A 14962-nucleotide genomic window follows, 5' to 3' on the forward strand; every position below is an offset into this window, starting at 1 on the left:
TCTCTCCCTCCCCCCCCCCTCCCTCCGGTCTCCCATCCATTTAACAAGCTGAAATAAAAAGCCACATGAAAGGCCTTCTCTGTGCTCGGCTTTAATGAGGGACACGCGACCCAACAATGAGCGCACGCTGCAATCAGGCCAAGGACTCGGCTGGCACACGCCAGCTCGCAGCCAGGCTGCTGCCCGGCGCTGGCCCCTGCCAAGCGCCTTGACGCGACCCGCGCCGCTTGCCCCTCGCAGCGACACGGAGCCCCCCCGCCGCGGCCGCCGGCCCGCCCGCCCCACGCCAGGTAGCGCGGCCCCCGGCTGCCCCCTTCCCCGGGGGGGCTGTGCCACAGCCGCGACCCAGAGCGGCCCGTGGGAGGGCCCCGGGGCGCCCCGAGGCAGTGCTGCGCCCCGCCGGCGGCGGCGGCGGCGGGGCCGTCCCGGCTGCTCTCTCCTGCGAGCTCCATTTCGCTTTTACTTTCTCCCTGCTGCCAGCCCGCGCCGGGCAGCGCAGGTCCCGTCCGGCGCGCCGCGGCTCCGGGGAACCGCGGGGCAGGGCGGGTCGCGACGGGGGCAGCGAGCGAACAGGGTTTTAAACATTTCATCCTCTATTGTTCGGCCTCTCTGGAAAGCTGCTCCTCGGAGAGGCGTCCGATTTTCGAGGGAACTCTCCCCGTGTGAGTGCGGTAAATATCTCAACAGATGCTTGGCTTGTTCATAATCAGCTCGGCTCCTTGGTGGTCAGTGCAGCAGCGGCAGCAGGGTATTAATTCTGGATATGAGGGCTCTCCACAACATTTGGTTCTTTTTTTCCAGAAAGGAAAGATGGAAAAGGGGAGGGATCGCCCGTGAGTCTGACTGACAGTTTACATAATGAGCTTGCGAGGATGCGAGGCAACTATATAAACAGCTCGAAGGGAAGCAAGTTTTCCATTCACTGAGCGCTGTTAGCACCAGTTAAAGGAGGAGCAGTTCAACACTAAGCACTCCCCTTTGCGTCTCACCAAGTCCACTCGGCTTTGGAGTTTATAAAGGCGACTAAAGCAATCAGAGTTTGGTCGTTGGCTGCAGGATTAATTCCCAGAAGGGGACGTTTTAACACCTGGATTTTACCTTCCAATTTCTGCTGGTGCTCGGGGAATATTTGGAAGAGCAGGTTGCTCTAGGAGAATCGCCGTGACGCCTCTCTTTTCTCCATCAAGCGAGAAGCGCTTACTTAGACCATTTGAGGAATACAGGAGGAAAACTAAACCCACTAAGAATTGGAAGCCTTGAATAACACAAGGATGACAGCCTTGCGCATCTTTGGCTTGACGTTTCTGTTAATGATTTTGCAGCAGGTAATCACGCATTACAAAAAAAAATAGGGTTCGCTAAATGTAAAGTGGGTGATGGAAGCAAGTTTGCATGGCAAAGCCTGGGTAAGCTCTGATTTGGCTATTTTGTATGTCTCCCCTTTGTGCAGAGGGTGTCCGGCTCTGGCGTCTTCCAACTGGAGCTGCACGAGTTCGTGAATAGCCACGGGGCTCTGGCCAGCGGGAAGCCCTGCTCCCCCCACTGCAGGACCTTCTTTCGCGTTTGCTTGAAGCATTTTCAGGCAGTGGTCTCCCCGGGCTCCTGCACTTTCGGCAGCATCATCACCCCAGTTCTGGGAATAAACTCCTTCAGCATCAAGGATACAGAGAGATTTGACAGCCCCATTAAGTTACCCTTTAACTTCACGTGGCCGGTGAGATTCCACTTTAAACCTGGTTGTAATTGCGGGGCAGGAGGGCGGCAGGGAAGGCTGATCGCAGCGCGCTGCTAATCTGTAACGTAAACAAACTACTTTCGTCGTTAGACTTATTTCCAGAACTTCTAAAAAGCAATGAAAAGTGCATCAAGTCCAGGAGCGCTTAGGAAAATAAATGTTTGTTAGGGAGGGGGGAAAAAAGAAGTAAGCAGGGAAAATCTGCACTTTATAAAACTTGTGTAGAGCGAGGGGGAAGTGCCTAGCCATTAAAAACAGAAACGAAATGCTCTCCTTCCTCCCCCCGCTCCTCGCGCGGCGAAAGAAAAGCGCTTTCCCAAGGGATGGGAAGCTCCGTTTCGGTGCCGCAGACAAAGTAACGCGATCCGCAATTAGGTTAATTAAAACGTGCGCCCAGGCGCGGGCAGCGCTGCCAGGGGGTGGTTTCCCGGGGCCGCCGCGCTGCCGGCGCCGCCCGCGGGCCGGGGGCCGGGGCCGGGGCCGGGGCCGGGGGCCGCGGCGGCAGCCCCGGCCGAGGCTCACGCTGGTTTTTCCGCCCGCAGGGGACCTTCTCGCTGATCATCCAGGCCTGGCACGCGCCCGCCAACTACCTGCCGGAAGGTGAATGCGGCTCCGCGCTGCCCGTAGGGGGCGGCCGCGCCCCGGGAGCGCCGCGCGCGACCCCCCCCCCCGAACCGTTAACGGCTAACGGCTAACGGCCGCCGCGCGGCCCTCACGGCGCTCACATGTTTATACTATAACTTCGGGGCTGGCTTTATCCTCCCGTCGGCAGCGAGCCCCTCAACGATATCCATCAGGGCCGCTTTGATTCTGTCCCCTACCTAATCTCCAACACAATTGCGTTTCCTCCGGTTTATTTTTGGCGTGGGAAAGAAAGGAGCTCTTTGGTGAGAAAACCACAAGGCTGCCAAAAAGTCCTGACTGCCTTTTCCTGTATTTTACACCTTTTTCAAATTCCGCCCTTTGGAAAGGAATAATGGCTTTGGGATGTTTTTCTGACATAGAGGAAAAGGATATTTCAACAGCAAAACAGTTCTCACTTTGAAAAGCTCTCTGCAAAGCCTCTTAAGGCCAGGTTAAGTCACTGATACTGGAGACCGCAGGGGCGATGTGGGAACTCGGCACCGGCGGGTTTCACTCGCGCTTGTGCTTTTCCACCCCCAGCTGCGTGCCCGCCAGTGGCACAGCGCAGCCCATCTCCCATTTTCCTCCCCATTTTCCTCTTTTTGATGTTCCCAATGCAGCGTCGCTCACTATATTTGCGTATATCTGCATTATGTGTATACAGATATGTGTATATATACACACACACACGAAATCTACAGGCCCGAACGGCGCCGCAGGCGGGAGCCGCATCCTGCCCCGTTTCTGGCGCTGGGGGCAGGATCGCTTCCTTTCCAAAGAGCACGCCCGCATTCGCTGTGGTGCGCGCACTTTGTGCGGGGTGGGGGGCGCCGCGGCGGCGAGCCGGAGGGGCCGYGCTGACGCCGCGCTCTCGCCGCAGGCTCCCGGCCGCCCTCGGAGGACTGGCTCATCAGCCAGATGGCGATCCAGCGGTCGCTGGCGGTGGGCGAGGACTGGTCGCAGGACGTGCAGAGCGGCGCGCAGACCCAGCTGCGCTACTCCTACCGGGTGATCTGCAGCGAGAACTACTACGGCGAGAGCTGCTCCCGCCTCTGCAAGCGCCGCGACGACCGCTTCGGCCATTACGTCTGCGAGCCCGACGGCAGCCTCGCCTGCCTGCCCGGCTGGACCGGCGAGTACTGCACCGAGCGTAAGTGCCGCGCCGCACGGCGCCCGGGGCCGCCGCCGCCTCGCGCCGGCCGCGTGGGGGCGGGAGCCGTGCGGCGGCGTGGCGTGGCGTGGCGGGCGGCAGCGGGACGCGGCTCCCCTCGCGCCCCCGGCGGCAGGTCCCCCCGACTTCCTCACACAGCGCGGGCAGGCAGGGCCAGCAGGCGGGCGTCGTCGCGCCCGCTCRCCTTGAGGGGCAGCATGCAGGTGTCTGGCCTCGACTGAGGCCGTGAGGAACTCCTTCTGCGCTGCACTGCGTCGCGTGTGTTAGAAAGGCCTAAAATCGAACTGCTGCCTCAGCACACTAGGAAGCATCACCTGCTCTGGCTTCTTGAGGTGCTTACCTGTGCTAATTCCAGTGCTAGTCAGCGTGCTGCAGAAACACAACTCATGAGGTCTTTGAGGAAATGCATGCTCCCAAAACATCAGGGAGCTGTTTGATGAAAGGACTCAGAACCTGAAAGCTTCCCCCTTTCCCAGTTACACCAGCAGGCCTGAGGCTGGTTTTACCTGTCTTTGCTGTCTGYCCTTAAAATACTGTGGCAGGAACAACAGTGGTAAGGTGCATTGTACAGAGTTATATGGCAGCCACTGGGGCCATGTTTTCCTCCCGACCTTTCTCCTCCGTGCCTGGAGAAGAAAAGTCRCACTCTGAGGACTTTGGCCCTTTCTGCTGCAACTACTAATGCCTTGCTTTTGTGCCTCACCTCCGTGAGTGACAGCAGTGAAGGGAGAGCTAGCAGAGAAAAGGTCTTGGCTGATATCCCTGAATCAGTGGTATTTATTCCAAGTTAAAATGTTAGCAGCTTGCCCACACAAATGCTTCCACCATTTCAACTGCCAGAGGAGATGGACAGGTGTTGTATTGTAGTAATGAGAATTTTTAGTGTAGGTCCAGGCCCCTCCTGTTGGTTTTTTCAGGCTTTCATTAGCACAGGCACAGCAGCCTCCTCTTGCTCCTTTCCTAGCAAGAGTTGCAAGAGTTCATGTTTGTTATGTACACAGCAGAAAGTAAAGGACAGCTTGTCAAATGTTGGCTCTCCTTGTTCACTTCCTCCTGCTCCAGAACTCCCCGTACTGAGAATTTTTAAAACAAAGCTCTGARAGTACGAAACAGGTTTTCAAAGTACCTTTTAAAATGCAGGCATTCCCCCTTTTAAAACTGTAGTCTATACTGCCATATGTATTTATCTAAACATTTCTGCTTTTTTATGTTCTCTTTACAGCCATCTGTCTGTCTGGATGTACTGAACAGAATGGATACTGTAACAAGCCTGGAGAGTGCATGTGAGTAGATGGCAACTGCAATCTGAACTTCAGTTAAAATGTCACCTTGTAATAGAAACTTCAGCTCTTTTCTGTGTCATTAATGTTTTAATTTGACTTTTCTTTTAGCTGTCGTCCTGGTTGGCAAGGCCGCTACTGTGACGAATGCATTCCACATATAGGCTGCCGCCACGGGACTTGTAAAACACAATGGCAGTGCATATGTGATGAAGGATGGGGTGGCCTCTTCTGTGATCAAGGTTAGTTCCAAAGGTTGTGCTTACGGCTCTAGATTGGGTATTMCTTGGTACTGGACTAAGGAACCTGTCCTGTACAATCTAGAACTAAATCTCCTCAAGGTACATGTTTATAGGCATCGGCTTTCTTAGACAATAATTCTTACATTTTCAGCAATTTTAGCTGAAAAAAGCAAACTTTTTTGGTAGTTGCATTTCTTTTTGATTAGAACAAAAAATGGATGAAGTGTTGAACAGGCAAGTTTTCTGCCTGCTCAAGCAAAGTTTAACTTATTGCCTGTACAACTATAACAGTTTACTAAACAGTTTCCATTAGCAGTAAACACCATCATTTGGGCCTTCCTTATTTTGCATACAAGGAAGTTAACTCATGTGATAAGTCTGGAGCATGAGAGAAAAATCATGTAAGCAAGAATGAAAAGTACAGGTTCCATTTTAAGGTACACCAGACCACTTCCACCTATTCAACCCACTGAATCACTGAACTGTAGCCAGCTGAGCAGTCATGTCCTCAAGGCCATATATGTACTGTTGGCACTGAGAGCATTAAGTACTCAAACCAAGTTAAGTGTTTTCAAGACAGTTACAGGATTAAGATGGGGAAGTCTGAATAAGCAGGAAAAGTAAAGTTGCAGATTTTTTTTCTGCTTGTAGTTATCTATTAACCAGTTGTATTCCAACTACTGTGGCATTTATAGTGCTTATAAAGATTTTCTGCWTATATCCTATGAACTTGTGTGCTTAACCTCTGTCTCAAATTGAAAGGAAGAGAGCACCATCAAGCTTGGCAGAGCATTTACACAGTTTAAACTACTAAAATTCATAACAAGAGCATCATAAATAAACAGTAAAAGGTTTCTAATGTTTGTTTAAATCTCAAAGCCTAAACAGTTTTTTTTTTATTTCCTCCCCACTTCCCCAGAACATGCCTTGGAGCACACTTTTGAAAGATGGGGATTACTCTTTTAATTGCGTGACATGCTATGCACCAAGTGTTTCTAAGGCCATGGAGTGCCTTCCAGAGAATATACACTTATAAAGTACATTTTCCAACTTGATAGGTGGGCACCTAAATCCTATTACAGTTAATGGATTTATGCACACAAAAAGGGAGAGTATACTAAAGCACTAATAGATTTAAAAGTTTGCAAGATCTCCCACAATTCAGAGCTTACTGTGTTGCTGTAATGGACATAGAGGAATAACTAAAATTGATAATACACTGAAAAATCCAATTGTTATTGATAATCTGAAGAATAATCTCCAGTATTCTTACTGACAGTCAAAAGAAAGACTTCTTACTGAAAATTCTGTCCTTTTTGCTGACTAAAGCATTTTTGTTTCTACTTTCTGTGCTGTTCAAGCCTTGAGGAAATGAATGTCTTTTCCCAGCTGTCAAAGACTTTTCTCTAACATTTTGGTATCTTTGCAGATCTGAACTATTGCACTCACCACAGACCATGCAAAAATGGAGCAACTTGCATGAACACTGGCCAGGGCAGTTACACATGTTCATGCAAACCTGGCTTTACTGGTGTTGACTGCGAACATGAGATCAGCGAGTGTGACAGCAACCCCTGTAGGAATGGTGGTAGTTGCACGGTAAGGGCATTTTAAATGTAAAGTCTTTGTGAGAAGCAAGCCCAAGTATACCTTTTCAGAAATGGTTTTGTAACAACATAATGGGAATTTGATAGTACACAGGTTCATTACTGATGCTCACAACTATCATACTGAACCCTTCCCTAGAGGTGTCAGTGGAGGAAGCCTGTTACAGGAGGAGATGTATCATCTAGATTGGAACTAGTCAACTGATTCTTAGGTTTCTACAGTAGCCATTATGAGATCTTGGCAAGATCTAAGGTTGGTGAGAGAGCAGAGCTGAAAAAAAATAAGCCTCCCAAACTGAGGTGCCTGCCGAAATGCACTAAATCAGCATTTTAAGAGTAAATAAAGTATCTGCTTTCTACAACTCTGGGAGCGTAGCATCAGACAATGTGAGGGCAATGAGCTGAAACATTTTCTGTGAAACAGGGTTCTGCATTTTTAGTTTTCTGCAGCCTAGTGTTTCAGTGTATTTTTCAGACCCATTCAGTGATTAACTCTACCTGTTGATAAAGATTGGTAGATTATAGACATCAAATGTAATATGATGCACGTTTTGATTAAAGCTAATAACGCAAGATCCTAGCTCTCTTCTCCTAAGGCTTTGGACATACACTATCTGGAAAGAATAGAGGGTTTTGTTGTGCTCTAAGTGATGTGACTTTTCYATGGCAAAGCAAAGTCAGCTCTTGTAAAAAATGGGCTGTCATATAGAAGACAAATGGCCAAATGACAGCTGTGTAGGTTGATATGTGCTACTCTGCTCTAGGGGGACCACGGGGGTCCCATTAGACAGTAGTGGTGTTGCTAATGTTTTGCCTWCTTGCCTGTACTGCATCTACTCTGTTACGTAGGTACATGATGGCTCCTACATGCTGAATATGGCCCATGCATGGCTCCATCCCTCACTGTCAAGCATTCAGATATTTACTCTGCAAATGTTGCTTTGACCACATCTGAGTGTGAATGAGAAGGGGGGTAGAACATCCCTCACTGTTGACCAAAAAGAAACATGCAAGCAGCTATTATTTGATGACATCAAATAACAGTGGTCTCATGTTGTGTTTTACAGGATATGGAGAATGGTTATCACTGCTTGTGCCCCCCTGGATACTATGGAATTCACTGTGAGCACAGTGCTTTGACATGTATAGATTCTCCATGTTTTAATGGCGGCACATGCTTGGAAAAAGAACAAGGGGCCAGCTACACTTGCCTTTGTCCTTTGGGCTTCACAGGGTCAAACTGTGAAAAAAAAGTAGACAGGTGCACKAGCAATCCATGTGCAAACGGTAAGTCTTTTATCCAAAAATCCCATGTCTATTTGACTTGTTCATGCTTTTCAGTGCAGAAGTGATAGAAATCCAATCTGACCTCTGCTACTGCTATATTAGTCCTTCTCCCTCACTGTATTCCATATCTGCCCTAATTTTGCTCTCTTGGGAGGCTTTCATTTGCATTTTCTGTGCAATTAAAAAACGCACAAGGTTTATCATGGGATGGAAGAGATGGCAGAATTATGTAGATTAAATTAACTTTATTACGTATTTGGAAGGGGCATCTTTTTAAGCCACAGTGATAAAATTAGGCAAGCTAGAAAGAACTGTATTTGGTTGTTTTGTAAAATAATTTCTTTTTGTGGCAGTAAAATATGCTTACCAGGGAGAGCTTTAGGTTTCAGAATGAAGTGCATTGCAGRCTAATTTATTTATTTATTTATTTACTTTTTTCCCCCAGGTGGCAATTGCTTTTACCTGGGTCAGATTCGTGTGTGTCGTTGTCGGGCTGGTTTCTCTGGTCAGAAATGTGAGATAAACGTCAACGATTGTGCTAGGAACCCGTGTTCCAATGGGGGAACTTGCCATGACCTGATCAACGACTACACCTGCACGTGCTTGCCAGGCTATAGTGGCAGGAACTGTGACATCAAAACCAGAGATGAATGTGCTTCTGGGCCRTGTGAGAATGGAGGCACGTGCTACAGCGGACTTTATAGTGCCAACTTTGTCTGCTACTGTCCTTCTGGCTTCATGGGGAACCGTTGCGAGTTACCAGTTTATACAGTGCCTGTTACACTTCCTCCTAAACCAGTCCCCTGGATTGCTATATCCATGGGGGTGGGGCTGGTGGCTTTGCTCATACTGTTCTGCATGATAGCAATGGTCATCAGGCAGATGAGGATGCACCCAGAGCAGGACTTGGAGACAATGAACAACTTGTCTGACTTCCAGAAGGACAATCTCATTCCAGCTTCACAGCTCAAAAACACCAATAAAAATAAAGACCTCGAAGTGGACTGTGGGCTGGAAAAATCAAACTACAAACCCAAGAATCATAAACTGGACTATAATCTGGTAAAAGATCTGACAAGTAGAGGAACACAGGAGGATAAATACTACAAAAGTGAAAAGTGTCTAGGAGAAAAATCTCCCCTCCGACTACACAGGTGAGAATGCAGTCTTCTTTGTAGTCTTTTTTAAGCCTCCTTATCTTCCCGCATGTCTAGAAACAAATGAGAAAATGCAAAAAAAGCAGCTATTTCAGATAATATTTTCTTAAAATCGTCTAATTTCTTTGTTCAAAAGTCAGTCACTACATTGTCAGCAACCGACAGTGACATGATTTTGAAAAAAAAAAAAAAAAAAAAAAAAAAAAAAAAAAAAAAAAAAAAATCAAGAAGATAAAATACAAAACAAACAAAAACAAAGCTAGGAATCTTCATACTGGAGTATACACATGCATGTCATAGCCAAGTGGTATTCCTAGCTAAGCCAAACAAGAGTGTGCAGGGTGTTGCTAGCATAGGTGAATGAGGGTAGCTAGCCCAGTGGTGAAACTAAGAAGTGTCTTTCCTTCTCCCCCATCATGGAGAGACAACAAYAGTATGCCATATAGACATTAAAAATAAGTATTTCAGTTATTAMGAAGGCAACTGAGCTACTTAGGGAAAGAATAAAAAAATCTACTGTTTTCAGAAMAGAAAAAGGCAGGTATCCACTGGCACATCAGTCTTCTGATCYGTGTACTGAAAGTCTTTGAGTTCTGCTTGTGACTCTGTTATCCTGAGGGATCTGAGGAGCAGATTTATTAGACTGGACATGCCAGAAGCATAGCAAGACAGTACCTATTCCTTACTTCTACTTTTCTAGTTTAATGTCCTGCCCATTATATAGAATGTGTGAAACTTCATACTTCGGCCTCCCCTCCCACACCTTCATGGCTCTCATTTCACCCCTCTATGTTCACAGATTTCTAGAGCCAGGCATGTCTGAAGTCAAATAACGTTCTTTTCTCTCTGCCCTGCCTTAGTGAAAAGCCGGAATGTAGGATATCAGCGATATGCTCTCCGAGGGATTCAATGTACCAGTCTGTCTTTGTGATAACAGAAGAAAGGAATGAGTGCATCATAGCCACAGAGGTAAGTACACAACTCCTTAAAAGCGTATGTGGGAAGGCATGAATTCACCAAGTAAAGGGGGCAAATTATCATTTAGCATTACATCTGAGAAGGTAGCTCTTTTTCCAGGGATCATAGATACTTCCCAGCATTCACCTCTCCTCTTCTGCGGTGCACAAGCGTGCCAAAGCAAACAGAAAATACAGCAGGGAAAATAAATTAGCAGCTCTGATTTTATTAATTCAGAGGTTCTGAGCTTAGATAAGTCTGTTGGAGATGAAAGCACCGAACATCAGCCCTTAATGTGCTGTGTAGGATTATTTCCTCTTAAATAGGTAATCAGCAAAAATGAGAACAGTAAGAGTCTATAGACCCATAGATGTCAAGCTAGAGTTTTCCCCATGACTAAAACATATGATCTGTGTTCTGTGGAAAGACATAAATCTGTAGATATCCAGCAGAATATGGAAGGTAACTGCATGTGCTAATGGATAAGCATTACAACCATTTAGGGAATCCAATATAAGACATGGAAGGAAGTTCAACCTCTTGGCCTTTAAGCTCCAGATGTGTGTTCGTGGCTCCCAACAGAAATTACTACTACTTGTACTGCTAAACGTGTCAAGATTTTGATGGTATTTTGAAAGGTTACGGGACAATACAGAAATAACAGATTTTTGATAAAGAGCCTAGCATCAAACAATCCTAAGACTTTTAAAAGCAGATACTGAGGGACCGAGTATTTCCTGAAGAATTACTGACCTGTTGGAAAAAGCTCAGTGTGAATTTAAATGCCGTTTAACATCAGCTAATATCCTCTGATCCTAAGAAAGACCTGAGTTTGCTCTTTTTTTGACTCTCTCTTCTAGTGTAGCCAGGACAAGTTTCAGATAGTTTCAGGCTCCAGGAAAGAGGAGCTTGTTGCTCCATATAGCAGTGATCTGTGAATGCAGCTCTGCTGGAATCTGTCTCCCTTGCCAGTGTGGATATCAGATTTCTGCTTAAAGGCACGCTGGAATACAAGTCAACCAGCAATATTAACAGTTTAAGACTAACTGAAAGGACTTTTCAAAGATACAAATGACAGTTTGACACTTAATTCCTGTTAATGACCTAAATACCGTATGTTCCTTTGACAATCGTGCTGACCAAAGYCAGACTCCCAGGTTTCCATGAGGTACCGCTAGAAGTATTCTTATTTTCAGKGTTACTTCTCCCAACATCATTCATGTTTGATGCTTTTGAACATAAGCTATTTAATTATATCATATGCCTGTTATGGCGACCTCATGTTAAGCCTTCAAATTTGTAAGTTTTAACCTAAATATTCTTTCCCTCACAYGAGGTCAAGAGGTTACCTGTCATACAGAAGAGTAGTTTGCTAGCCATTCTCTATCTCTGGATGCAACCAAAAACTTTGAACACTGATAGTTAAGCTGCAGGAATGTTTGGCTTAACTTACTTTGATATGATACACTYGATTTATAAATTGTTAACTCTGCAGTACTCCGTACACTGTATTTCCTTCTCATTCCTTGTATCATTTTGCATCCTGACAGGTATAAGACTGAAGATCAGTCCATTTGCACCTCAGATTTGGTAATGCCAGTAGATGGACATTCCTGCTGCATTGTTTACAATTCAGAACTGGATTGGACTGTTTTTAATTACATGCAACTTGCTGCTCTCAGGCGAGGATGGAACTGGGTGAACTGGACAGACTGTGAATTTACCGAAAGATGCAATACACCTTTTTGTTCTTACTGCCCTTATTTGAAGTTTGATACCAGAAATCTCATTGGCTATAGAAGAGGGGAGGCAGAGGGAAGAGAAAGGGGTTAAAAATGTTGTTGTTTTGATACGTTTTTTAAAGATACTGAGGCCAGTTCCTCTTGGACAGACCCGTGGCTTTCCAGAACTCTGATTATGGGAGGTGCCAGTAGATGAGGAGGCGCTGAACTGTCACAGATGCTGCAACGGAAGGTGTGAAGAAAGACACATTTCTATGCAGATAATGGATACAGAATAAATGAGATCTCCATTTTTGCTGGGTTTAAAAGTGCCTAAAATGAGAGAATCTTACGGAGCCCARACAGAGACTTGACTGCTCTATTTGCAGTTACCTGAACAGTATTGGGCAGGAGTGATTGATACTTCCTGCTGTACGTCTATTTGCATCTCCTCTCTCCTGCTGCATGTATTGGGGACAGTTCAAGGGATGAGAGGAGGAAAGAGAGAGATACAGAATTTACAGTTCATCTCATTTGGTGATGCTTTGGAAAACTGATTGGCACGAGCCACAATATGGGACAGGATTTTCATGGATTTAAACCCCTGAGAAGGGAAAGGTGTGATAGGGAATGTCTACTGCCTCTTCCCTGTTATGAGGAGAGACATAATTCCAGCCTTACGAATGCGTTTAAAATCAATCAGCTTCTAGAACCTATATGGGCTGAGCTGTCTCAGCTGTTTTCATGCCCTTTGCACTACCAGTGATTGTGAATAGAAACTACATTATTCATCTCTCTCCCTCCCTTAATTCTTACACAAATTTGAGGTTTTATGTTGTGTTTCTGAATTAGGTGCCACCTTCTACTGCAAGTAGTCTCAAAGTCAGCTGTTACTTTCTGAAGGAGAAGAAATACTGTTGTCCCCCTATTTCTCTGTCTGGTTGCAGAACTCCCACTTTTGTTGTTCCAAATGCCCAATAGAGAAGCACCCACTGAGAAGCCCTTTGCCACAACAGGTGGAGGTTAAAGCGAGAAGGTTCTAGGCTTGTCCCATTCCTTTCATACTTACCCACCCACTACTACAGGGGAAAGGGGAAGCCTGCCCTGGAAACCAGAGGCATACATAAACTATTTTCTTACATACATTTTTACAGCAGTAATATTGACACCCCAATGGAAAGTGCTGTGACACTGTATAAAGATGAGACTTTGGGGTGCGGCAGAATGAGGAGGGAAGAAACAAGATCACTTCAAAGAAACCTGGACCGTGCTATCTCTTGGACAGTGATAGTCCTGCCCTTGTAATCCTGTCGCTGGACTAGCCCATCTACTGCTTTGAACTGTGCAGACAAGGCCCTTTCATAATGTCCACTACTGACCTTCYGCTCTGACCATGTAGGACCATTTTGAAGATGACCTTCAGAAATCAATAATATGGGTTTTAGTTTGTCTGTCTGTAGTTTATTTTGAAGTCTAGTATTTCAGTAATTTAAAAAAATCAGAAGCACTGAACTTTCTATGTTTTATAACATTATTTTGTATATAATGTATATTTATAATCAAAACAGAAGTGTAAATATGTTTATTACTTCTCATGTAATGTTTTTAATGTGATGACAAAGTTTGAATTTTATTTTTTTTTTCAAACAACGAAAATACTTTCCTGCTACTATGAAGTTTATTGTGGTTTTTCCTTTTACAGTTCAGGTTCTATGATTTTGTATCAGCCTGGGTTACTTGAAACTTCAGACATGAGCTTGTCTGCTCACTGTTAGCAGGCCTACATTTGCATTTTGCAAACCAACCTGCTGTAGGCTGCTTTTATAATCATTAATTGATGTCAACAAAGTTGTTCAGCTGAGTGACACTCATCTGACAGAAAAGTTATATATATATGTATTTTGTTACATAATTTTTAAATAATCTATAGATACACACTCTCTCAGTATGGAGTGAGATTGAACTGTCAGAGAAGTTATTTTTATTAACTCATCCTTCACTCTTTTTCTTCCGTGACATCTTGTGGCATGGAAGATAGAGGTTTAATATCTTTTTTTCTCAAAGTTGTTTAATAAATGTCTTGGCTTGGGGTCCACTTATAGGACAAGACACAATTTCTAATCTTTTTAATCTCATTTCTTTAAGTGCTTTCAGGAAGACCCAAATTTTCCCTGGTAGCGTTATTCTTACCGCTACATCTGCACTTGCAAAATGGTATTCTTGTTTGTTCAGTCGGGGTGGGCAAGATTTGGCCCTCCTTCGCTGTAAGGGGAGTTTGAGGGCTTCTCCTCCAGCAGCACTGTCCTCCCAGGGTATAACAAAGTTGTTACGTTCCACAGCCTTCCGGAGGAGATTTCTACAAGAAGTGGAAAAAACAAACTTACATAAAATACTCCCAATAGGTTTAGTAGCCCTTGAAATGCATGCATATACAGACAATTAAATCGCTCACTAGATCAACTAGATGCAATACAGCCAACATCTGAATGCACAAAAGCAAAAACTATAAGAACAGGAAACCACTGCTGCTCTATTTTAAAAACAGGCTTTTYTCTTGTTGACAAAGTGCCAAAAAAGCATCTTAGCTTTGGATGTCTTTCCTATCTTTCCCCAAAATAAAATCTAACCAAAATTTGCTAGTTTTTATATAAAAAAATGCAAACATTATAAAAGCACTATAACAAATTGACTTTGCCTTTAAAGCACTGCAAATAAGGGTMCTTCTGAGTGTATTCCTAAGGTTACATAAATGGTATTTACTTTAGGTGGTTTTGTTTGCCCCTCTTCATTTCTTTTCTTAGTAAAATTAACTTTTAAATCCCAATCATTTTCCCTGGCTACCATTAAAATAAATTTAAGATGAAACTTAGAAATAAAAAGCCTCCTCCCCCTCCTCAAACATTCACCCCGTAGAGCAAATTATGAAAAACAAGCCATTGACAAAAAGCCGAGCAGATGCTCCCTGCTTGCAGTCCTTCCTCGGCAATGTGAAATAAACCCAACAGATGCCTCTCTTAATTGAGCACATGGATTACATACACACATGCACTCTGTCCTGCTTAAAACAAAACACACACAAAAATCAAACAGGAAAATAGCCAGAGAACTCTTCTCAAAGCCCAGGCAAGCAGGAATGCTAAGACCAAAAAAGACTCAGCTCTTCCTGCTCAAAACGAGACAG

At 45.2% G+C, this 14962-nt stretch overlaps 1 protein-coding gene across 1 annotated transcript; it reads left to right on the plus strand.

Annotated features, from left to right (window-relative positions):
- Positions 1–812: 812 nt before the first annotated feature.
- On the plus strand, positions 813–13451 carry DLL4 (delta like canonical Notch ligand 4). Its single transcript, XM_085306479.1, has 11 exons — positions 813–1325; positions 1451–1714; positions 2278–2335; positions 3240–3509; positions 4753–4813; positions 4922–5052; positions 6482–6651; positions 7727–7946; positions 8392–9100; positions 9964–10072; positions 11611–13451. Exons 1-11 carry the CDS (start codon positions 1272–1274, stop codon positions 11614–11616), a joined length of 2052 nt encoding a protein of 683 aa, XP_085162605.1. The 5' UTR covers positions 813–1271; the 3' UTR covers positions 11617–13451.
- The last annotated feature ends 1511 nt before the right edge of the window (positions 13452–14962 follow it).

Source organism: Rhea americana, unplaced genomic scaffold (assembly GCF_003343005.1).
Source record: "Rhea americana isolate MKP2758 unplaced genomic scaffold, rheAme1 scaffold_102, whole genome shotgun sequence".
Lineage (NCBI taxonomy): Eukaryota > Metazoa > Chordata > Aves > Rheiformes > Rheidae > Rhea > Rhea americana.